The 26,401-nt window shown below is 36.1% G+C and overlaps 2 protein-coding genes across 2 annotated transcripts in view; one reads left to right on the forward strand and one right to left on the reverse strand.

Moving 5' to 3' along the window:
• LOC124363215 (teneurin-a-like) overlaps positions 1–26,401 on the reverse strand; it is a 57,526-nt gene that overhangs the window by 7,244 nt on the left and 23,881 nt on the right. The window contains 17 exon segments of the mRNA XM_046818378.1: positions 565–742; positions 7,973–8,230; positions 9,511–9,642; positions 9,886–10,027; positions 10,146–10,273; positions 10,276–10,315; positions 11,271–11,422; positions 12,899–13,207; positions 14,229–14,501; positions 16,657–16,789; positions 17,871–18,040; positions 18,444–18,703; positions 19,776–20,001; positions 21,241–21,399; positions 24,513–24,770; positions 25,198–25,363; positions 25,526–25,701. Coding sequence (XP_046674334.1) covers positions 565–742; positions 7,973–8,230; positions 9,511–9,642; positions 9,886–10,027; positions 10,146–10,273; positions 10,276–10,315; positions 11,271–11,422; positions 12,899–13,207; positions 14,229–14,501; positions 16,657–16,789; positions 17,871–18,040; positions 18,444–18,703; positions 19,776–20,001; positions 21,241–21,399; positions 24,513–24,770; positions 25,198–25,363; positions 25,526–25,701 — 3,160 coding nt within the window.
• On the forward strand, positions 2,428–4,825 carry LOC124363216. Its single transcript, XM_046818380.1, has 2 exons — positions 2,428–2,545; positions 3,912–4,825. The coding sequence occupies exon 2, from the start codon at positions 3,926–3,928 to the stop codon at positions 4,691–4,693; it is 768 nt and encodes a 255-aa protein (XP_046674336.1). The 5' UTR covers positions 2,428–2,545; positions 3,912–3,925; the 3' UTR covers positions 4,694–4,825.

Genomic DNA, 26,401 nt, shown 5'->3' on the forward strand with positions numbered 1-26,401 from the left:
TACACGTAAAAGACACATAAATATAATATGTTTGAATTTTTCCTTTTTCACTTTCGTCTTCTTCAGTACACCCCTCAAAAAAAGTATGTAGCTTAAAAAATTACACAAATTTTCATCGTCCTATCAGGCTTAACACGTTGACAAAGACAGCTAATTTGAGGACTTTTTATATGCCGTACAATTTTTCAATAATAATTCCAAAGATCTGTAATAGTTTTTTATGTTAAACCACTTTGTATAACAAGAAAAGGTTTGCAAATTTGCATACAGAACTTATTTCAATGTTTTAAAAATTTTTTCCGCGTACCCCTAAGGAGTACCTAAAACATAAGCAATTGTGCGCTCGATAGGCTATTTTTTTAAGCAAGAGCTCATATTTTACAAATTACAAAGACAGGCTAACAATAAAAACACTAATTAGGAAATTCATATCAACGTGCACCTCACCGGGTGCACAATGTTCCTTACAAAAGTACAAGGGCAGTTGTGAACGATTGTGTTTACCCAAATGGGGTACACATCGTTGTGAACACGTTAAATGAGTATTTCAGCGCAAAAACTCACCTGCAAGATGTTTTGGAGCGTTCCCAACATTGATCGGATCATTACCGTTGAAGCGATACAAATGTAACAACCGTGGGTTGGTGACTCTGTTCAGGATATCATTCCACATGGGCGACATCCACTGTCCGATCAGAGGATCGTAGACCTTTCCTCCAGACATGTGTACGAGCGACGTAACCTGCAACATGTAACAGTTTGAGGAATCAAGATGGCGCCGACGACAAAAGTGGCTCAAATTTGTACTGTGTGTGATAAACCCGTTACGGACCGGCAAAACTCAGTGGGGTGCTATGCTTTTTGCAAAAAGTGGTATCATACAGCGTGTGTCGGATTATCAGCAAAGGATTTTGCAAATCTTAGAAGTATCCATAAAAAAATATCGTGTGGTACTGCGAAACCATGCCGTATTGAGGTTAAGAAGATGATAGAGAACAAGTCTGATCAACCTGTTGCAAAATAGCGAAGAGGATGGGAAGGCAAGTCTATCTATTGTACTCGATGAATTGACAACTATAAGTGAAAATTTGTTAAAAATTAAATGCCAGAGTTTCTAAAATTGAAAATGTTTCAAATAGGCCTAGGACATTGTCTTCTGCGTTATCACCGAATTGTAGTAGCAGTGACGTCATTGATGTAATGGACGAACATGAAATCATGGATCAAACCGGTGGCTATGTCAAACCTATTGAGGACGAAACGGTCATGGAAAAGTAGTTCCAAATCTAACATGTCGTCCGAAAATGTTAAATAAATGGAAAACTGTACAGACAAGGCGCAACCAACGAAATATAACTCGAACTGTAGTCAGGAATGAAAAATAAAATGAAACCTGAAAGAATAAAATCATCAAGTGAGGTCATTGTTGGTACGTCCAAAAATCACTCCGCCACCATTACACCGGCGGCAAGAAAGCCGTTTTGTTTGTGTCCCGTCTAGGAATGAAAGTTACATCGAGTGAAATTACTGAACACGTCAAACAATATTGTACTGGTGAAGTTGATTGTGAAGAGGTGAAAACGAAGTTCCCGGGATACAGGTCTCATACAAAATAAGTATCCCATTTGAAGACAAGGACAAACTGTTGAAAACCTGACATCTGGCCCGAGGGTCTTTTGGTTTGTAACTACAGTTTTCGTAGAGGTAGGCCAACTCGAAATAGGCTTGATAGTACACTCCCAGCCTCTGGTGAAAATTTTTTAGGATTAGGCCCATGGCAGAGGAGCCGCTTAAGGACTTAAATCTTACAATTAACGACCCAAGACATGTTAACAAACTTTTAGGGCCTAGGCCTAGTTCTGATGTAAATAGACAATGTAGGCCTACTAGTAAACTAAAAATTGCCAGCCTAAATGTTCAGTGTATTAAAAATAAGTGTGATCTAATAACTCTGTTTATTCAAGAAGTAAATTGTGAAGTACTATGTTTATCCGAACATTGGTTAACTTATGAGGAAAGTTGTTGTTACCAGACCTTGGGTAAACCTAGGCCTTACCAACATCTACTGCCGTAGTAATCATAAAAACGGAGGTGTAGCCATTTTTTCCTCTAGTAAATTAAACTGCAAACAAATTAATCTTGATGCTTATTGTGTTGAAATGGTTTTGGAATTGACAGCTGTAGAGATGTCTAATGTGTCCACCATTCTTGTATCAGTGTACAGATCTCCATCTGGGGACTTTGAGCATTTTATTGACCTGCTTGATTTGTGCTTAAACTACTTGTCCAAACTTAAAGTTAAGAATATAGTTCTCTGTGGCGACTTCAATATACACTTGGAGACCACCCTCTAGAGAAGAGGCCGCATTCTCAAACCTTCTGCGTAGCTACGGTCTCTATATAACATCTCGTGTGCCCACACCGTGGGGCTGCTTGTTTGGACGCTGCGGCCACTAACGCTGACTCGTGGAACACAGAAACTGAAGTGGTCAATCCCCTCGTAGCTGACCATGGAGCTGTGGTGCTGACGATTTCAACAGACATGGTAAGACCCTGCACCAATTCTTGGCTTGCTAATTACAGGATTGAAAAGAGAGTTATAAATTCAAATAACCTGTCCTTGCTACGTAGGGAATTAATGAATGCCCAGTGGAAATTAAGCAAAACACCTATTGACCCTGCTGCTAATTTTGAATCTTTTTTTCTGACATTTAAGGACAAATTCGACTCTTTGTTTCCTGTAAAGTTTTTCAAGCATAAGCATAATGAGCCTAAACCATCTTACTCCAAACAGAGGACCCAAGGTTAAACAATGGTACACCCCTGAAATTGCTAAAATGCGTGCATCTGTTTTGCTTCTTCATGACTATCATAAGAGTGCTGGTAACCTGGCTCTTAAGGATGTTTATTACAAAATGTACTGTGAAAGGAAAAGGGAGTACAGTTGGATGGTCAAGGAGGCTAAAAAGAACAGTAATACTAACCACATCTTACAATCTTCCAATCCATGCAAGTCTGCTTGGGAAATAGTAAACAGTCACAGGAAATCTGGTCCTGTCCCCATGACTATGGCGACTCCTGATGAGTTCAATAATTATTTTGCCAATGTAGCTGATAACATCATTTCAAGCTTGCCTGATGTGCAGACAGACCCTGTTGCAACAATGATGGACCCTATACCAGGACTGAGGCTTATTAAGTGGAAGGAGGTGAGTACCATTGAAGTACTAAGCATGGTTAGGGGATTTAAGGACTCAAGGAGCCAGGATGTTCATGGGTTGTCTACATTTATTTTGAAATCTGTAATAAATGAGATTGTAGGGCCTCTTACTTTAACTGTTAATGCATGCCTCAGAAATGGGATATTTCCAGAGATTCTGAAAACCTCTCGAACAGTACCAGTCTTTAAAAAGGGCGATCCCATGCTGCCATCTAACTTTCGTCCGATCTCCTTGGTGCCTATCTTTTCCAAGGTGTTTGAAACCATAATGAAAACCCAACTTATGGAGTACTTTGAGCAGAACAAATTGCTACTTGACGCTCAACATGGGTTTAGAAGGGGACGCTCAACAACAACAGCCATGCTTAGCCTAGTTGATAGGATTACTGAAGCTTTTGAGGACAGAGATTCCGTTTTACTTGGTCTATGTGATCTAAGTAAAGCGTTTGACGTAGTTTCCCACGAAATTTTGTCAGCAAAGTTACGAAAATACGGGATAGGGGGCACAGTGCTAAGCAGCGTCTGCAATTACTTGTCCAATCGTAAACAGCTAGTGTCACTTATGGGGGCTTCTTCAAACACTAAAAGTATCCTGCATGGTGTTTCCACAGGGATCTGTTCTCGGGGCCGTTTTTGTTCACCATCATGATCAATGACCTGCATATGAACGACCAAACTTTGTTATTTGCAGACGACACGACCCTGATGAGCAGAGGGAGCGACATCACCCAACTACGTTTGGAAGCCAGTTACCTACTAGAGGAGGCTAAAGATTGGTTCAACTGTAATAGACTTAAGATAAATGAAGAAAAAACCCAGACGCTGCTTTGCACTCTGAAGACTGGGGTCCCCTTCCAGGAGGCGGTAAAGCTGTTGGGGTTCTGGCTGGACTCTAAGTTAAGTTGGAACGACCACTTATCAAAGGTATGTACCAAACTCTCTCGAGTCATTTGCCTCCTGAGGAAGCTAAGGGCTTTGATAACCAGACCTTATCTTTTGACTGTGTATCATGCCCTTTTTCATAGTCACCTGATGTATGGCATTGTGCTGTGGGGACATTCCCCGGCTGTTCGGGATGTATTGCTGCTGCAGAAAAAGGCCTTAAGAATCTTAACATCATCGGCCCCGCGCGAACACTGCCGGCCCCTTTTTATGGAACTCGGCGTTCTCACCGTATACAGCCAGTACATCCTCAACACCCTGGTGCTTCTTAGGGAGAACTTGGCTGATTTTGTGACCAGAGACAACGTGCATAAATATAACACCCGCCGAGCTCAGGACCTCGACATGCCCCGCTGTCGTCTCAGTGGCACTCAAAAGGCCTACCCACAGTCTGCAATCAAGATTTTTAACACTTTGCCGCAGAATGTGCGAGTACTGGAAATGAGAGATTTTAAAAAGGTGTTAAAGGATCGTTTGCTTGAGAGGCCTCTGTACTCCCTGGAAGAACTAAATCATGAGCCACTTTTTTAACTTTCACGTCGTACGCCATCTTGTAAATATTTTGTAATGTATTTTTACATGTTTTAATTATCTATTTATTGTACACTGTGTGTATTAATGACGCAGTCTATCTGACAAGTGTCGGTCAGCGACGTAGATCACAAGTATTCAAGTATTCAAGTAAGTTTTGGGAGTCAGTGATACGAATAATATGGCAACCGTAATTGAGATAAACTTTACATGTCCAGCTCATATCAGAGGTGCTGAAAGTTACTAAACAATAACAGCTGATAAAAACAAATATCAATTGGTGAAAAATGTATCTAAACTAAAAGATTTTTAGCTTTTAGAATGATGTAATATTATTTCTTGGATGAGGTTCAATGAAGCCTATCACTAAAGAGGCTGGAAACATTTCATTTCAGTCGGTCTGTTCACACAATGTCTCAAAAACAAAATGACCTATAAGCTTAAACTTTTGCATGAATCTTCATTTCTATACAAGCACAACTGAGTCAGGCCGGTACTGGCCCGGGGGGACAGGGGGATGTGTTCCCCTGCGCCCTCGCCTTAAAGGTAAACCGGCGCCCTCTTGAAACTAGACGAAAAAGCCAAAAATCATTCAAGAAAAGAGCTAAAAAGGAAAAGGAAACAGGAGAGAAGAAAAAGGTAGTCGGAAGAGGTAACCACGTGACATTTCTCAGCAATACAACATTGATTAAAATTGTTAAAATTCTTTGTGATGAAATTGTAAGTAATATGTATATCAGCTCAAGTGAAGGAAGCGGTAAACTTCTCCATTTTAATGGACACTACAATAGACATATCAGGAAATGATCAATGTTCATACGTTGTTCGGTTCGTAAACGGAGGCCAAGTGCAGGAAAGACTGATAGCTTTACAATGTGTATCATCAACTAAAGCCGATGCTCTGATGGATTCTTTAGAAAATACATTGAAAAATGTCGGAATCCCAGTGGAAAATTGTATAGCTAATGCTTTTGATGGGGCGTCAAATATGAGTGGCTTAACTGCGAAATTGTCAGAGAGAATTCCGAAACATATACACACTTGGTGCTACGCTCATGTTTTAAACCTAGTTCTTAATGATACAGCACAAATACTTCCTTCAACGATCACATTTTTTGGTTTGCTCCAAGAGGCACAAGTATTTTTAAAGGAATAATTAAAGAGACAACAGTTTTATTCAGCAGAAAATCCTGTTTTTAAACTCGGCGCTATTTGTGCTACACGTTGGCGGAGTAAGAGTGATGCTACCACTAAGATATTTGGCAGGATTGATAATTGGACAACAAGCACCCCACTTGACCCTTCACATCAAGCCAAACATGTATTCCATGAACTGACCGTAGCGTTACAGAAGATTTCCTTGTCCCCTGAATTTAACACTACAGTCAGGAGTAGTGCAACAGGACTTCTTAGTAAGTTTGTAGAGTTTGAAACAACAGTTATTGCAATGACCTTCCTGCAAATATTTAAAGTTACTACACCGTTATCAGACTACCTCCAAACGAAGAATCTTGACTTTGCTCAAGCCTGGAGGCTAATAGAGTCAGCAACTGAAAGACTGAAAGACCTGCGAAATAGGTTTTATGAAACTCTAGAAGCAGTACACACATTCGTTAGGAAATTCAATGAGAAGATCGAGGCGTCCTCAGAATTTGAGGATCTGAAAGATTTGATGATGGAAACTACATTCAAAAAGTCAAGGTCAAGGATAGTGAAAAAAATGGCCGGTGAAAAATGTAGTGATGAAAGTGTTGCCTCTTCTCCTGAAGATACTTCTTTCGGGATAACTGTCTATAACTGTGTTGTAGACACTATAATACAAATGATGGAAACTCGTTTGAGTTAAAATGTAACATGTAAGCCTTGCCGAATTGCTGACTGAGCGGGTCTACACATTTGCGCAGTGGCAGTGGGCGATTCTATAACGCAGTCGTGTTGGGGGAGGGTAGGAAAGAGGAGATGCTTGAAAACATAAACAACTTAATTAGTTCAAAGTGTTTGCAACTAACTACCATTTATTTCTTTTCCTTTTTCGAGGTATATACGTTCAAATTTATTGATTTCATTCTTATTTTTTAAATTGGTAATGCACAAAAATAAGCAATGTTCGTTCATTACAATTTGTAAGTGTCAAATACGGTAAAAAACGCAGATTTAAGTGGTTTATTAAATTTTTTTGTATCTTTGATTTGTGTGCATTATTTGTAATATTTTTACAATGAACAGGTCTTTGCTAAAGTGTAAATTTTCTTCGTTACTGCTTGAAGAAAAATGTGCTTGATGTAGCTTAAAAACACGTTTTTAGGTGTTTATTTTTTCAAAAATTCCCGGGAGGAACCCCCAGACCCCCCACCAACCTGGGGGGTTTTCCATACCCCCCAGACCTCCCGGTGTCCCAGTTGGTTGGCGCCCTCACCACCCCTGTCCCCCGCCCTTTCGACGTACCCAGCACGGGCCTGAACTGAGTTCAATGATGGTGCTTGTGCTTTTCACTTCCATTGGATTTAGCTGAGCTTTAGTGAATATTTTTTCATTGCACTTATGGGTAATCATGACACCAACAAGAAAATATCAAAAGTGAGATTTTAACATGTGACACTTTTTATTCGAAGAGTAAAACAAAAAATAATAGTGGAAAAGCAGTGTTCATAGTCGGAAACAAGATTTGATTTAAGTGTATTCTTGTGTTGCAGAACCCTCCCTACCTCACTGGAACTTTTGTTTTTTGAACACTGCTACAAAACTACAACACTGCTACATTAATGAACAAAAATGTGAATTCATCATGTGGCACAATATCCTGAGGAATATTCTATCCGTAGACTTTAAATTTTGCATGAAACTTCATTTCTGCATAGATAACAATGTGTTGTATAATGGTGAATGGCCAACCATGTAATTTGGGAGGGCGTAATATTTTTACCAAATTTGTTCCATAAATTTATGAGTAGAATTACTCTAATTAATATATCTCTATGTTCGTTAAACTGCATAGTTATTGCAAAGCATCATTTTGTATTTTCCTCAACATGAATGAGTGATTTAAAACTAAATAAACTAAGATACTGTTCATAACAACTAATCTGCACATTAAAGTAAGCTTCTGAACTACCATAAATAATAAGGTAGCTGGCAAGATTTAATGTTGTTTTGACCTGATTATCCTTCAATAACCAATACTCAATAGACATAAACATGAACTAATTGATTTTCCATGTATTGTACAGTTTAACCTGAATTAATTACTCTATCATATAGAACAATCATTATTTTAATCACCTGGTCCAGCAAGCCTCCGCAGAAGTCGACTGGAAGGTAAAGGTAGGGGTTGGAATCGTAGACAATATGGCCGTATGGTGATCTCATTATTTCTCGGATACCCTCACCGTACTGGTTGAACACCATGATGGGAGTGCCACACTGATCCGTGGCTATGTAATACTTGTGTCGGTAAACCTGAGCGAATATCAAGTGACCTCTGTCGTCATAAACCAGTGTCATCAGCTTACTGTCTCTTGGGCTGTATATCTGTGACACCTGTAACACAAAAAGTATTTTACTATATATTCTAGTCTTTTTTGCAACAATTATTTGGCGTTGGAAGTGTTTTAGTGTATTACATAGCTACTAATTAAATTATGAATAGATTTTTAAAAATTTGACAGCTTTTAAATTGGGGCTAATCTGAAAACTTCCTTAGCCAAGGAAAGTCTGCAGAAGCAGGGATAGATTCACGCGATATTTTGGACAACATTTACGTGAATAAATAATACTACTAGAAATCATTTTAAATACTACTAGATTAGAGAAGCATTACGTTACGTTCCTTATGATATATAATGTTGTATGTTATTGTGGTTTATAATTTCCTTTAAACCTCTCCTAACAGATTTTTCATTAAAGTCAACTTCTGTTAGATCAGATCAGATGTTTATATGTTTGTTTACGTTTCGGTAAAGCTGTCATTCTACTTTGAAAGCATGTTGAAAACATACATCCATAGTCCGCCAATAGAAATAATGACTTCAACAAGGAGTGAATGTAACCTCTTACTAGCACGCCTGGATAGCCTCTGAATGGAAAGAGAAATTCCAAAACGTTGTGGTAGTTCCACCCCTAGCAGCTATGAATTATGCGTGACGTTTCGTGATGCGAAATTAAAGTTTTTCCCCATGCAAAACATACATCCATAACCAAAAGAAGTATTCACTTCAAAAATCATCATCTTGATCATTTTGATAATACGGATTTTTTTAAAACTAATTCACCACTTGAAATTTTCAGAGCTGTAAACTACTAAAAAAAGTGGGAAAATATCCCAGTTTGTTTCTGTATATTTAACGGAGGGAAAGGAAAACATTTTGCCAATAAGGTAACTAGTAGTAATCATTGCCAATATTGTGGTTAAGATGGGGCTTTAGTACGCTGTGCCCAAGCTTGTAGTATGGTTATTGCCTTAGATAACATGCATTCCTCATATTAAACTTCATACAATCATATAAAAATATGAATTTAATGGAGAATTTCTGTAGAACTCTCTAACAAAACCTTAAAGTATGTGAAGATATTTTAAAACTATACTGCTTTTAACAAATATTCTAAAATACACAATTTTTATTTATTTTTAAATAAAATGAATTTTTATTTATTTTAAAATAAAATGAATTTTTATTTATTTTTAAATAAAATGAATTTTTATTTATTTTTAAATAAAATGAATTTTTATTTATTTTTAAAATAAAATTAATTTTTTTAAGAGATGATCATTTAAAATGATTTACAATTCATAAAATAAATAAATAATCATCTCTCCTTACCTCATTAGGTCGCTGATGATTCGTGTAAAAGAACTGAGTAACATTTCCATAGTTATCTTTTCTTGTAGCCAGTCTATCCAGATGATCGTAGTAATAACGCACGTCAAAACGTCCCCTTTTTGTTGCTCTGGTCTAAAAACAAAATTAAGAGATTGTTTAGAAAATGTATAAATAATTCTGTATCGAGTGTAAAAAGTATTTTATTTCTTAATTGCGTATTGCCATTGAGCTTGAGCCTGATACTTTCAGATTAGATTAATTTTTAACACTTAATTTCAGTTAAGAATTTGCTCTGTACTGAAATACGGTGGTACCACATATATGTTGAGATTAAATGACTATTTTTGTATGTACAAAAATTATAAATAGCATTACCAATAACCCTTTGGCGTTGTAGTGGAACTTCTCTTCTCTCGCGTTCTGTACCACCAGCCCTCTGTTGTCGTACCTGTACAGGCCCTCACCGAACTTGACGATACGATCCATTACGTTGTATTCCATCGGGATTGTGTTGCCCCTAGAACCATGACATAATCAATAAGGCCTTTGAAGTGATTTGAAACTAAAAGTGATCAATACAATAAGAACATAATTATAGTTTTTTAATCTTGTGATTTCATTGCGTCAACACAAACCTGTACGTGAGTGAGAGCATGTTCCCGTTGTCGTCGTACTTGAAGCCCCAAGGTTCTTGGGCCTCAACTGCTGCCAGCTGTCCATCAGCATCCCATGTCAGGTTCTTGATATTGGTGTACATGTTCACACGCCCACGTTCCGAGTGTAAGTCCTTGTCTGGCTGATGCGACTGAAATGGAAAAAGTATAATATTAACATGTCCACTGCTGTGTGAGTCACAGGCACTGGTGACTCGTAGTACACTTTTGTAGTACACAGTTGTGAACCCTACTGGATTTCATCAAACTGTAATAGATTTCTGATTTAATTGGGGTTTGAAGTCGAGAAAAGTATATTTAATAATTATTACAACAAAGAGTATTATTAAGTATGAGTCACGGATACCTCATACTACACATGAAGTATATTGCTTACACAGTTTTTTTGTGTGTATGCAGTGAGTCACCAATGACTCAAACGTGCTCAGTTGTTTCCCTTGTTCGTGCCAATATCAGCTGCTGTCATTGTCTGTTACACTATTGCATAAGTTTTCAAGTTACAGGGTAGATCTTTACATTTGTCATATTTTTTAGATTTAATGTCAGTATTGGTCTAATTGAATATAAAAACTTTGCAGCACAACCATGGTTGACTCATGACAGTAAAAAATAAATACTTTTGGTGTAGTATGGTGCTTGCTACTAGACCACAATCTGGTACTTCTGCCAATTTCAACTAGAGCAGCACTTACACTAATAAACTATTATATGCCAAAGTTAACCATCATCATGAGCCACCAGTAACTCAAACTGCACAGATATAATGCATCATATAAGTTGCCGGTGCCTCGTAATGCACAACATGAGACAGATTACCAAATTTAATAACAGTGAATGTGGTAACGATTGATATGGACAAAGTAAAGTATGGACAAGTACTTCAATATTTATAGAAATTATGTAGAAAAGTAGATAAAAATGTGGGCTTTCATTTAAAAATAAAATGTTTACAAAACGTTTACTTTTTTAATATATCAAAACAGTACTAACTTAAAAAAACAACACACTTTGTATATCCAATTTAAATACCGAAATTCTAGTAGATAAACATGTTGGAAAACTCAATGATAACTAGTTTTAACTCACTTTCTGGAATCGTACGCAAACTCCATCCTGAAGACTTCCATTCGATGAATTGTAACCGAGATCTCAGCAATTTGGAAGTATGCGTTTGTTATTCTGTTAAAGACTGCTGTTCCATCAAACAGGGAAGTTTCATTTGGTTGCGGCCAAGAAACCTGAAACAAACATCAAGTATTTATATTTTTCCAAACCATACCACCTACTGCACTTCTAAATAATTAATGTTATAAATGTAGATGAGTAAATGATTTTAAAAATTGAATAACAATGGTTCTTATAAATTAGTTGTTCATTTAGCACTACAAATAATTTACGTTTGTCACTCTTACAGCATGGTGTATATGTAAATTTGAGCTGCAGTATATTCTACTTGAGTGAGCTCTGGGAGTGGATATTGTTATAAATGCTATTCCAGCTATATTAAACAATATTAACCCTTTTGGATTGGCATTAAATTCATGTAGCTCTCTCAAATCTCCTGGCCACAATGGTGGCCATCCATGGTTGTTCTCTGCATGAGGTCGGTCAGGTTGTTGATTTATGACCACACCCTCTCTCTGATCGGCGGGCCACACCTAGTGACCCTCACTGTTTTGCGGTTTAGCTTGTCACGCCACTATGTGTAGCCCACTGTATTGTGGTTATAAAATTCAATCCTTATCCAGTTGTAGTTGGAAAGTGCTGCAATCTATCGGCCAAATAAGTAACTAAATTAATAATTCTCTATTTGCAGATCATAACATAGTAAACATTGTCAGAATTTTTTTTATCTGAGTGATAGTGTCACTGTAGCTGCTTTAGTGTATTCTTATAAATGTATTAAAATACTTGTGCATTTGGTGGAGACGAAGCTTAAAATATGGAAACGAGTTTATATCATTTTGATACTAGAGACATACTTGAAACTGATTGTATTTTTATCCTGCAAATAAAATGACTTTAACAATTAAAATAATTAAAAATAACAGATCAACCTATAATGATTGAATTAACATATTACTTGAGGTTGAATTAAATTGCAAATTATTTATAAATTTAATTTCAATCTCAGTCATTTATAGAACCGAAAGTTTAAATACTGCCATTTAAATCCAAGTAAAAGTGACATGGTTATGGAAGTACTGACATCTAGTAGAAAACACTAGAACTACTAACGCGAAGTGTGGTTCTCATAGAAATGCTTCTTGCGCAATATTGTGACAGACAACAGAATAAAACAGGAGCAATATAACAATGCATTGTATTACATCAGTATCACACTTTTATGGATCGCTATGAATGTAATATTACACCAAAAAACCATGAAGGGTTTAATGATTTTGGAATCTTGAAACATGTTAAAGAAACTGTTTAGGAAGTGTTAATATTTTATGATTAAATTTTTTTTAAATATAGTTTAACTTATCTGATTTTTTTTAAATTTTGTATTTTATTTAAGAATAAGATAATTTGAAATTTTCAGTTATTTATGTGTGTAGTTATAGTTAAATATTGGTCTCAAGTTTTGGTGCACTAAAGTATAGTATTGATGAACAAAAGTCCCTTAGATAAGTTGTAAATTTTCAAGAAGTTTAGAGTTAAACACAAAGCTGAATCTATGGTTCATACCAGTTGTACAGCTCTGTACTCACAGTGAACTGGCCGAGCTGCTGCTTTGCCCCGGTTCTGGGGCTGTACTTCAGCACGTGGTCCAACAGACTCTGCCCACCTATCCTGCCCTGCACTGATACCACGCGGAAGTTGTCGTCGTACTGGTACGTGAACTTGGCATTGCTGAGTCCGGTCTTGGGACTGTAGTCCAGTCGCTCCTCCATCAGCAGTCCGCCACTGTACTGGTAGTCCCACCGGTACTCGAAATCCTTCTCTGAGTGCAGGATCTGGCTCGGCAGTTTGGTGTTGGGCACGTGTTTTATCTGTGTTACTCCGTCACCATGAACAACCTGTGAGGAACATAAGTAGGCACCTTAAAACTGGGCAGATACTAGAGTGATAAAATCATATCAGCAGAAGCTACTCTTCCATATAATGAAAGCAATTCAACTATTGGCAACATTTGATAGGCAGTTTCAATTATTAATAGGCCACACAATGTATAAGATATAATATATCAGAAGCCAAGTGAAATCGTATAGACAAAATTGGTTACAAAAGGTTCTGATTATTTGAAATCAATTTGGATACCTTATTTATGTTAATAATTTCAATTTACCATCCTGATCTAAAAATTGGCAATAGTTAAATTAACTTTAATGATTGGATACATTCATAAGCTCTTTCCTATTCGTATATCTACAGTTGAAGATTTGATGGATTTGAGAGTGGTCTCTATAACTTAAACCCTTAGATCCTAGCATAATTAAAAATTTTATCAACTCAATTGAGTGAATATACATTACATAAAAACTAATTCAAGTTTGGATATTAAGTTAATTAATTTTGCCTGTAGTTGAAGTATGTGATGGAACTATAATTTTAAATGCACACAGTGTGTATTTCACACAAAATGTGAACTTTCTTAATCAATGGTAGTATCCAAATACACAACATAACAAATTAACATAATAAATATTTTAGTGTATTGCAAAACTTTAATTTACATTATACCAAATACTCGATACCAGTAAATAGGTGATTTGGGAGTCTATTTCTTTACTTTTGGTCAGCACTGTCAAATTATGAGATGTTTATTGTACTTATATATCAGGCTATAAATATTGTAAGCATTCAAATTTGAATTTTATTTTCCGATTATTGTAATAATGACTGCCCTTTTCACGCTTCTTTGTACAATCAGAACAATAATACCTACTTTGTTTTTGTCCTTTATGAAAAAAAATATCTTTCTACAAGAGAACAATGTACTTGAATATGGAACTATTGATAAATAAAGGTTATTTGAACTTGAGACTTAGGCATTTCACGGAATTCTGAACCCTGAACATCCTCACTTATAGCACTAACCTCAGCGAGCTGCTCCGAGTTGTGATAACGGTAGAGCACCCTCGCACCGTCGCCTGGGTAGACTGTCTGCAGCAGCCGGCCGCTGTGCGTGTAGTGCTGCAAGTATGCACGGGTAGAGCCTGGCGGAGTGTAAGTGTAGCGCAGGAATCCAATGGAGGGCTGAGCGGAGAAAGAGTGTCTGGTTCCTGATGGCAGCGTTACATGTCGGAGACCACCAAGGTCATCGTAAAGCAGCGTGAACTTACGTCCACTTGCAAGCGTTATGTGACTAAGCTGGAACAGAGAAATGTTTTACAGATATGAAAAAAGTGGCATCACGCCTAATGATTAATTTACAACTTTAATCACAATGGAATCAAGAGACACACATAAAAAACAGGTTAAAAGGAGTTTTTACTCTGACAAAATCAAACCTTGCCATCGTTATATGTTACAAAAAGTCCCCCCTCCTATCCATTGCCCTCTTGTCCCATTGTTTCAGATGATATGGCATGACACCACAGGAAATACCGATATTGATTTTCTTGTTACTGTTCCACTTTCGCTTGCAAGGTTTGATGTGTGATGGTGCTGTTGACTTCTGTGTAGTGACAACGCCTGGGTTTATTTACTCCTGCCTGATCTTCAAGCTACTGCTGGGTATGATACCATTTTTCTTTTCTTTTTTAATGGTTTCCATTGCTGTGCTTTGTAGGTTTTATGTATTAAGGTTTTTACACTTGAGGAAGATTGTTGATTTCAATCCTCGAAATGTAGTGCAATACATTTTTGCAACATATAATGATGGCAAATGTCCAAAATCCTAATACATTTCAAAATTTCCATCGTCAATAACAAACTTTAACCCTTTGAGTGCCACGGGTATTTTCCGAAGGCATATGCATAAAGTGCCACGCTGTTTTTCGCATATTTGTAAGCTTTTGGGAAAAAAGCTGTTGTAAAATAACTACCAAACAGATTTCCATAATTTTGTTGTTGTTTTTTTTCTTATTAAATGCAGAATATGATACATATCGTTACAAATAAAATTTGATTTATAAAAATATAAAAATTTCAGTATTTATAAAAAAAGTTTTTTACTTTAGTATAAAAAGTTAAGTTTCGACCTAATTTGTGTGTATACGTTATTTTTAAGATTTTTTTTTTATTTACACCATGATAAAGGCCATATGATTCTAAATAAAACCCATGGGTAATATCTTATTCTAGAATTTTAAAAACATGGCATTATATGTATTAACAAAATGCTGCCCGGTAACGAAATTTTATTAACTGTACTTCATTTGTCAGAGTTTAGAAATTACTTAGTAATGATGTAGTTTTCCCAATAAATCTAATAAAACATTAATACAACACAAATAAATATGATTAGTAAATTTAGAAACAAATACTTGCTAACATATTTACATAAAAGTTTACATTTACTAAATAATAACCCTAATAATATTTACACTGAAAATTCACGTTTTTCGCTTGAACACAACTCAAATCATACATTACTTTTGTAAATAAATACAGTAAAATACTGTATAAGTTACTATTTTATTTTGTATTTACTCAAATGCTTGGTTATCGGCACATAAACAACAAGAAAGGCCGTTACGCAACACGGTACTCGTCCGCTACGTCGCGTGACTGGAAGACAGAATCATCGTACAGGTACTTATCACAGCCCACTATTTTTGGACGAGTTTTCCTTATCGAGATCAAAGTAAACTTCATTATACGTTCCTTCTTCCATAATGAATCGAAAAATACTCGATGAGTCATACTTCCTATCTCCAAATCGTCTCCAAATAGACACACGAATGGCCTGACATTTACGAATAATGAAATGTTGTTCTTATAGTTTTTTATTTAATTGATTGTCGTAATAACTTGTAAATTCCAAAATAGGTTAAATAAAGTCAGTTGTTTTTAATACTGTAATTTATTTTGTCCCCGATAAGGAAAACTCGTCCAAAAATAGTGGCTTCTTGATAAGTACCCAAACAACATATGTTTCACAGATACAATAGTAGAGAAACAACATAAAACTCGTATTTATTGATAGTTTGGAACCTATTGAATACAGCCGTCTGATTATTTGGCCAAAATAATCTTGTACTATATAAAATATTATCGAAATACGAAACGTCAAAATTGGCGACGCTGGCACTTTATGCACTTTTCGTACCGTCAAAATTAGCGACGCTGTGGCACTCAAAGGGTTAAACAAAAAAATCAAACCATTCTTACACATAATGAATGAACTTCTTTTGTAAAAATCAATATCTTGTACTAAACTTTACTTTAATATTGTGTGTTAACATTTTGTTATGTTTGAAATTTTATATATATGCTTCAAAGACTCATACCAGAATATCATCAATTTGTAATACATTAGTTTCTCGATTCTATTCACTAAGGATGACTCAACGTAACATACCATATTGCCGTCATTGTAAGAGAAAATCACGCTGCCATCTTGTTTAGTCTTGATCTCTTCCAGAAGCCCATGTCTGTCGTAACTGTAATGTTCAGACTGTACTCCCCAGGTCCAGCTCTCCAGTCTGTTAAACCTGTTGACATAGATTATACTTTGCTTAGCAGATCTGTAGGTATATTACCACATTGAATAGCATGCACGCCGTTGTATACAGCCCGACCTGTACTCAAGCACTGGTATTTAATTCGATACGTTTAGGTATTCGGTAAAAAATCGGGTTTAGTTCTTTCAGACCATTTCCTACGTTATATTGTTTATATTTATACGTATTTGTATGACAACTAACAGTTGTGCAGCTGTAAAAAAAGTATTTTGAACTAGTTGCTTAGTTACGTAACCGACTGACTGACATAGTGACGCGAGCTTTGCTGTTGTCTGGAGTGTGTTTGCGAACAAAGTTCCACTATTATTGAATAAAGCGATGTGGTAAATGTTGGTTTAGAGATAGTTTGGTTTATTCCTGATAGTTTTCATAGTGATACAAGTTTTTATTGTATATTTTTCTAGTTCATTGTGTAAAATGAGTACCATTTAGACAATGAAACGGTGCGTATGATACGTAATATCCTGTCAGATTCTGAAGGATGGTTCGAAGGAAGATAATCCTATTTGTAATAAAAATAAAAGATCATCTGTGATTCAGTTTGGAAAAATCTTGGACCAAATTTATGATCTGGATCTCAGTGCTTCAGACTGTATCACACACAAGCTAACTATGACTAAGCCTATTGTGTCCATTTCTCACTCATGTTCAATGGAATTAATTTGCATGTTTGCATTGTATAATTTTAGTTTACATGCACTAACATGAATTCTCTCTTTTTTATGTTAGTTTTATATCAAAAACACATTTTTAGAACATTAGGTGATTGAAAAATAAAACGTTTATACAGTGTTACAATTTTTCAAATTTTATTCTTTACATAAACAGGTACGGTATATTTTTAAAAATTCCATGTTCTCCTCTTTAATTTGATATATAATATATTAGGTTTAAACAATCTCTTCATAATTTTCAAAATTTAAAAAAAAATTACATAAAACGGCCAGTATACTGAGTCCATTGTTACAGGTCTAGGGTTCAATGCGTTAACTTGTATACAGTTAGAAATGAGACAGTTTAAACAATTTTTTGTAACTGTACATGTACAGACCTGTCGTAGGTGATGTTGACAGGCAAAGGAGAACCGCCTGGCTGCCAAGACAGTGGCAGTCCGGCAGCGTCAAAACTGACTTTCAGTAGAGATTCCTTCTCGCAGTCGAGTATTGTCTCTCTGCCAGCCATCTGCTCGTACATCACCCCCAGCACTTTGGAATTATTCACCTATAATATGAAAGTAAATATTAAATGAGAAAACATTGAAGAATTGAAAAACGATAAAAAAAATGTGTACTTAAAATACACTTTTATGTTGGATTTCATCCGTTAATAGATTTATCCAACATTAGAAAGAAACTTATATAACTTGACTAAACTTAGCCTATGTTAACTTCACTCTTTTAGGCTTAGGCGTTGGTACGTGAGCAATCGCATTAGCGTTTCTAGATCTACGTGAAAAAATAAACTACTTATACAGTAACATGATAAATGATAAATACTAAAGCATTTCTTAAAATTTCAGGTTGAATAAAATACTTTATGGCGTAAATTAATGTAGACTTTTCCGTATCCAGTTGCAAAACGAATTCAGGGAGAACTTGTGTGTATATATTATTCTAATACTAACCCAGAGCTGGCGATGTATTGTCTGTTGGCTCGTGCCTGCGTCGCCCACCAGCGCGTAGCTCCAGGCCATGTTGTTGACGATGGAACCACGAGCTGTGGTCTGGCGGCTCCACAGTGGGAACATCTCTGCCTCCACAGGTAGTGACAACTCCAGCAACGGATGGGTGGCCTCGGCAGCCACCAGCGTCCAGCTGCCCGAGTGTTGCCGCAGCAGGAACGTTCCATTGCGGTAACTGACAGCCTCCGACAGACCCGAAAGACCTGCCAATTGCGATTTAAACATACTGGATTTAGATAACGAAAATTATATATTAAATTTATATATATATATAAATGAATTAGAGTTTGTTAGCCACAGTAAAACTCGAGAACGGCTGGACCAATTAAGATAATAAATTTTGGTCTTGAATTATTTGTGGAAGTCCAGGGAAGGTTTAAACGGTGAGAAACATTATCCAAAATTAACTGACCATAAACAGCTGTTGTCACTTTCAGCAAAGTGGCAGAAACATTTGTTTACATTCAAATTTTAGAAAAATTGAAAAACTAAATCAGTTGTACTATGCAGATTACAAAGACAAAGCTACCATGTAATTTTTATTTTAGATTGCACCAGTGACGAATAAACCATCTAATGCATTACAAATTATATTGAAACAGTATTTTTAAAACCAACCTTGATGAAAAAAGCCATAAATGTTTTGCACATAAGGGTACTGAAACCGGTTGTCTACTTACTGTAGTTAAAGAAAAGGCAAAGAGATGGCAAATGCACATTTTTTCTTGATCAGGGTAAAAAATCAATATTACTGATAGCACCAGAAATATTGCAGACCGCAATTAAACGCTTATAAATCTAATTTGGATTCCAAAACCCACACATGTGTTTATTATCTTGGTCATTGCAACAACATAAACTCAACTATTAAAACGTAAATAAATTAGAGCGGAAGTGAATTTAATCGTTTGTATCTGACTGTTTGGACTGCAGTAACCTTTCAGTCGTACGTATGTTATGTATTTTCTTTATCAGGAAAAAAAACTATTGCTATGGCACTTGAAAAATGTACACAGAAAGTAAATTAAAAGAGGTGGAAGAAGTTTTTTGATGGAGTTGGTTTTTGTTGCTACATATTTACTTTCACTAAGAAAGGTATGGCCTTTGAATATGCAAGTGAAGCCACAGGTAACTGCTAGTATACTATAAATTTTTGTATATTTCAGGCATGAAAAATCTTGTGATTTTTTACTGAAGAATCCAAACTCACCAGACTTTTAGATTGACAAGATTCACACTAATGAAAACTTATTATGGTAATATTTTGTTACAAACCATCTCTAATGGTCATCCTCTTATGACTGTGGCCCTCCATCTTAATGGTGGTGACATGGACTGAAGAGTCCATGTTGACAGAGGCTTGGACCGGGGATGAGATCTGGACCTCCAGCTCATCATCAGCTGTCAGCCGAGAAGCCAGGTTTATACTCTCACCAGTTGGTAACACTACATGGGAAACTCGGCCAAGGCTGTCGTATTGGTACAAGAATGTTGATCCACCCTAGAAAACCAAACCGATCAATTAACGGAAATTTTGTAAAACTAACATTATAGACATTAAATAATTAGCTGGCCTATCATTCGGGGGGCTGGAAAAATAGGCAGAGGCTGGTAAAATAACACTTCTGTTTGTCTGTATACAAGATACCTTGAAAACTAGTTGTTGAGATATAGACTTGAAATTTTTTATGAAGGCAATATGGAGGTCTGTGTATTATTAAAGAGCATTAGTGAGGCTTAACTTTCCACTTGATCTCGAGAAGAAAATGTATTATGGACCTAGTATTTTGTACTAAGCTTCATTTCTATGTAGGTAAGATTAGTTTGATTATGTTGCATATCCAGCCATAGGATTCTGCTGAGCCTTAGTGAATCTCATCACTCAAGGGTTCTCTCAAGGACAAATTGAGTTATGGACTTAGCTAACTTATGGACTTATTCATAACTTAGCTCCTCATGTGTCAGCTGTAGTAATATGACCTGGACCTTTTTCCTATAAGAACAATGTTAAAACTCATGCCATTTTACACCCTCATTTTTAGTCACAGAATTATATGTCTCATTTTAAAGATATAGTTACTATGCATTTGAACACTTCTTATTTAAAACAAATATTTTTATGGATTGTTTTGAAAAATTCACAAACTTTGTTGTACTATATCATGAAAATACTAAAATGCGTTCCAATGCATGTTAATTATATCTTTAAAATGAAACATCTCCCATAAAAAATGAAGTGCGTAAACTGCATGAGGTTTAACATCATTCTTATGGGGAAAACTCAAGGACATTCTACATCAGCCGGCTCTTGAGGCAATAGCAACTGTATATAAAGTTAATATTCAAAGACTTACTTTAATAAACAAAACATTGTAGTGATGAAGTGTAGTTTTAGTTTTTAAAACTTACGAATGCTCAAAAGTATTTATTTGTTAACCTTTCTTCTCAGTCCACTCTGTACATGATGTACGGTATGGTGCAGTAAGTCATAAATAGAAAATTATTTTGGAGGGAATGACATCCTGGTTGGTTTAGGAAGTATAAAATACCCTCCTAAAATAGGGGCTCAGAATCTTCCCCGAGAAATTAATGAGCTTCTAGACCTCATAAATGTGTTCTAGTTTTAAACAAACTACTGTGTGGAATTTTAATGTTTGTCTTTCAAAAGTCCCAGGAAGGGGCTTAAGCCTCCTCAGCCCCCCCCCCTTTATATACGCCCATAGCAGTGACATTAACATACCCCAGCCATCAAGTCAGCACGACTGGTCAGCAGTCCAGTGTTGGAGTCGTAATCCAGCACCACTTCTGAGCGCCCCTTCTCCGAGAACTTGGTCAGGAACCCCACTCCAGAGATGTTCAGCTCGCACTTGTGGTCCTGCGTGTTCTCTATCGCACTCACCTGGTACACAATTGTACAGATTGTAAATTAATAAACGTGTTAATATTGGTCTTTATAGCAAATTGTAAAATGATAATCAACTTTTAAATTGGAATTTATTAAATAAATGCGATGATTTTAAAATGCAAAAATAAATAGTATCAAAAAATTTAATAAACTGTGTAACTAAGCTAAAAGTAGAACTGGCATTGGATAGACGGCCACCATATAAGTAATGACTACAAAAGCAAATTTATTTTATGACCAGCAATAATAGTTATTGTTGTTATGAATAATATAAAATTTGTTTTTAAGATCTAAAATGGTCTTCTTCTAGCAAATTTCTTGTTCCTTTTTAGGAAGTAAATAATAAAAAATTAAGGTTAATTATATCAGTTTGTCCTTAAATTATTTAACTTAATTATAAAAGCACTTTTTAAAATGAAAAATGTAACTTTTGAGCCAAAAGAGTAAACATTTGAAATATATAGTAAAATGTTATTTAACATGTTCATGTTGATGGCTTTTTCTCTGACTTTTTTATTTTGTATTATTGAATTTTTCAATAATAATGACAAAAACCATTTGATATGTTTTATAATTTTTCTCCGTATACCCCAAGTGGTATCTTAAAAACTAATTTACCTAAAAATTAAGCAATTGTGCGACCGAATGGGTAAACAACAGTCTGAGGTATTTATTTAAGTGTGGAATCAAATTTAACAAATCTCCAAGACAGGCAAACAATAAAATCGCAATAAGGAAATGCATAGCAACATGTACCCCATCGTGTTAACAACGGACTTTACGAAGCGACTGGGTACATGTTGCTATGAAATATCTAAAAATAATATCATTTCAAGTTGCGTCACTTTGTATTTGGGGGAAACAAATTTAGGAATGTGCTCATTTTTGAAGGTAATGCTACAAGAATATTTGTTTTGTTTATTTATCTCATAATATTAACACACCATTATATTTAACCCTTTAAGGACCGGACCCTAAAATAGATGTTGCCCAATACTGTAATACCTGCTGTGTGGACTAGCTCCCAAAACTGTTCAGTTGTCAGTCATGCTTTTTTGAAGTGGTTCAAGAGAAAAATCATAACAAATGTATTTATTGGCATATGACTATGTATTTGGTGTCAAAATGTACATTGTAAATCAGCCTAAGTATATAAAACTCCAAATCGTCTTATGTGACCCTCTTTTTTTGCATTTATAAAAAAATAAAAATAATATAACAAAATTATTTAGTAATTTTTTAGTTTACAGTGTTTTACTGAAAAAACCAAAGAGTTTTTAACCGTGGGAAACCAATTTATTTTACAGAGAATATTGCTTTCTAAATGTGTACCAATTTTTAACTTATTTGAAATACAAATAATACAATTAAACGAAATTTATCATTTTGCTACAAAAGCAATAAAAATGTTATTCGGAAATATCAGTATAGCATCGAAAATATAAAAATAACTTAAGTTATACAAATTCTTATTTTATTTTACAATATAGTGAAGATCAAAATAGGCATAAGTCAATAAAATGTACTGTTTACAATGGCGTAAAGTAAAAAAATATATACACTATGTACAAAAAGTTTTCTCGGTACTTTGGGATTGTACCGACCACACCAGTATGAGGAACACAAAAATATAAATTTATAGAAACAAACATTATAGAACGAAAAAAAAAAAACTCTTTAATTACGAAGTTACAAACTTACAATGATTATCAATTCTTAATGGGTTTTCTGTGAAGCCCAGAATGCAGCAATATCAAGGATGAGTGAGTGTAGTGAATTTCCGCCTTCAGCCGCAACTGCCGACCGCCACATGTATTCAGCTAGGTATTAGTCAAGATGGTGTTGTGCTGTTCCTTTTGTTTTTTATTACGTCATTTAGCTGAACTCCACATTCGCTCAACCTGTTGAGTATTAGCACCGGTTTCCGGGTTGCGGCATACCAGCTGAACGGTCGGCGAGACTGCAGTCACGTTATCTAATAGACCGCTCGACTTTGACCTCTGTCTAAGGATGGGGAGGGGTTTGCGATAAGACAATTCCTGTTTTATATTGACGAAATATTGTTCTACGCTAATCTAGTAAGCAGTAGAAACAAAATGTCAAATAACGATTCACGTCTGGGTGTGGTCGGTATAATCCCAAAGTTCGCAATTTTCACTCGGAGCACTATTTACACACGTTTGCCAAAGCAAAGAGAATGACAGCCCTCTTTGCACCAACTGCAAATCTTGATTTTTTTTCTTGATTGCTTGTACTTTTGACCAGATCATGAAGGTTGTAGAGTAGGGTTATAGGTGGGATCTGCGTCCGAGTCGTCATCAAATGGAATTGAAGAATCAGACGAATCTAGCTCCCTATCTATTTCCCTATCAAGTTCACTTGTTCTCAAGTTCTCATAAGCCATTTTCATCACAATTCAGTCAAAAAATAATTCGTACGAAAGCAAACATTACTACATCGAAAACACAGAACAACAAACGGACAGAACGTAAACATCTAGACAGCTGGCGTCTGGCCGCGGCGGCGAGGCGAGCCACTAGCAGTCTGCAGTGATCAGCTGACAGCGCTTATTGTATTGCTGCTGTGTAATATTTTGTAGTTCATTCAAAACAATATTTTTAATATCCTTAATACTTTTAATAAAGTGTATATCGTTTAAAGTATATTATTATACATTATTATATTACTTATTAAAAATACCGAAATTCCGGCGTCCAGAAATCGACCGCCTGGTCCTTTTAGCGTGATTCACGAACGTCCAGAAATTGACCGTTTGGTCATTTTAGCATACTTATCAGACGTCCAAAAATCGACCGCTTGGGGTCCAGAGGGTTAAAATTAAAAGAAACCTCATATTATTTGGATTAAGAAATTTTCATAAATTACAATTAACTGTTGGTGCCAAATAAGTTACTAAACAAGTTGAATAGTAAAACACTAATAATTTTGATCAAGCATTTTTCTGTTTTTGTCTTTTGGTTATTTAGAAAAAACATAAAAATTAAGTTATGAAAATTATGGGCAGAAAAATATGCTAATTTAACCAATTGTAAAAGCCCAAGCATTAATTTTATTGTGTTTTAATCTTTTCCTCCTAGCAGACTTACAACATTACTGTAGTCGCGCAGGAACAGGATCTTGTTGCCCGCACTGTCAGTGACTGTGGACAGTTTGCCGAAGCTGGTGTTCTTGCTGTAGAGGAAGGTGTAGCGTGACTTGCCGGTGGTGATGTCTCGGGTGGCGATGTGCTGTCCGTACCGGTTAAATATGTACTCCTCACCGGTTGGTGTGTAGGGAATACGAAACTCTCCGTTCTCATCATGAGTGGCCAAGTAGTGTTCCAGAGCCAAGATATGGAGATTTCCCTGCAAACAACCTTTCTTTTTACAAAATGTATGGGTTTTTTAAAGTTATCCTAAAATGATTGCTTGTAACATATGTACTTAGGACTTTTAATTAGAGAGTAACTTAATACTGATCAAATTCACTTGAGAACCCTAAATTATCAATAGGTATAAAATGATACAGAGAAAAACTGTTCTTAAATTTAATAACAGCACTTTTAGTTACTTTATCTGTTCATATATTGATCTGATATATTGACTAAAGAATTTGTTCTTAATGTTTCAGGATATATCCACAAAATTAGAGCAAAACCGGACCAATTTACCAATTTATTTTATATGTATAAAATTGTTTGATACAAATTCACTATCGTACTTAGTTTTACATCAAAATGTATCAATGTGCGTATAAATTAAATTAATTAATCAGTAAATAAATGGTGTGTACCTGGTCAGCAATGTTGACCACACCATCTGGAGACACAGCAATGGCGGAGATGGAGGTGAAGCGAGCTGTAGTTGACATGAGAGTCTCCCGAGAGTTGACACTGGACTCGGTCCAGCACTGGCACGGAATAGTGCCTGAACTGTTATTAGCCATGCAATCACAGTCCCTGTGGACAAAGTTGATGTTGACAATAGTTGAAATAAATGCTAACATAATTATCTGCAAAATCAGGTTAATAGCTTCCACAAATGTATCCAGAACAATAAAGACCACAAAGTTGCAAATAAAATAAAACTTTTTTAGGAAATGTGTTTTTGAGGGCAATTACCGTTTGTCGAAGAAATGACCTCTTCCGGCAAAGTCTGCCATTCTACCAGCAGGGTCCACCACACGAATCGCATTCACTTTCCGGGAATCACTGTCTGCAATGAACAACTGTCCGCTTGGACTAAATGCCAAGGCCAGCACTTGTCCCAGAGTGGTAGAACTGTCATCATCCGAATTCTGAAACAAAATTAAAGTGTGAACATTCATGAATGAACTATACATGTGAAACACTACATTTCAACTTCTATTCATCAGAGTTGTAATGTGAGAAAAGTGAATGAAGAAGTGCTTCCAGAGGTACTCGAGACAGGTAAGAATGAGGTACTGGATAGGGCAGGCACAGCCGAGAACCTGATGGAGGCAACTATGGTTTTATTATGGAGGGCCTGTGACGCCTCCATGCCCAAGAAGTCAATGCCACAAGGGAGAAAAGCCGCAAACTAGTGGACAGCATTACCACAGAAGAAGAATTAAAGCAAGCTGAAAGAACACTTCGAAACAAAAAGGCTCCAGGGCCAGATGGCATATTCCATCTGAATTGCTGAAGGTGGCTATGGAGATGTGCCTGGAAGTGCTACTGATTATGTACAGCCGCAGCTTGGAGGAAAGCGTTTTTCCAAAAATCTGGAAAACACAGCGTCTACTCTTGGTCAGCAAAGGCAAGAGGGATCGAAGCACCCAATCAACGTACAGGCCTCTCTGTATGTTCGATGTTGCAGTAAAGCTGTTGGAGAAACTCCTCAAATGACGTCTGACAAGGGCATTAAGGAGGCTTGTGACCTCTCCGCACGGCAGACTGGCTTCAGATTGGGGAAGTAAACCATTCGTGCCATCAAGGAAGTGTTAAGTGCATTTCAGGTAGCACAACGCTCCAGGG

The sequence above is a fragment of the Homalodisca vitripennis genome, chromosome 5, assembly GCF_021130785.1.
Source record: "Homalodisca vitripennis isolate AUS2020 chromosome 5, UT_GWSS_2.1, whole genome shotgun sequence".
NCBI classification, from domain to species: domain Eukaryota; kingdom Metazoa; phylum Arthropoda; class Insecta; order Hemiptera; family Cicadellidae; genus Homalodisca; species Homalodisca vitripennis.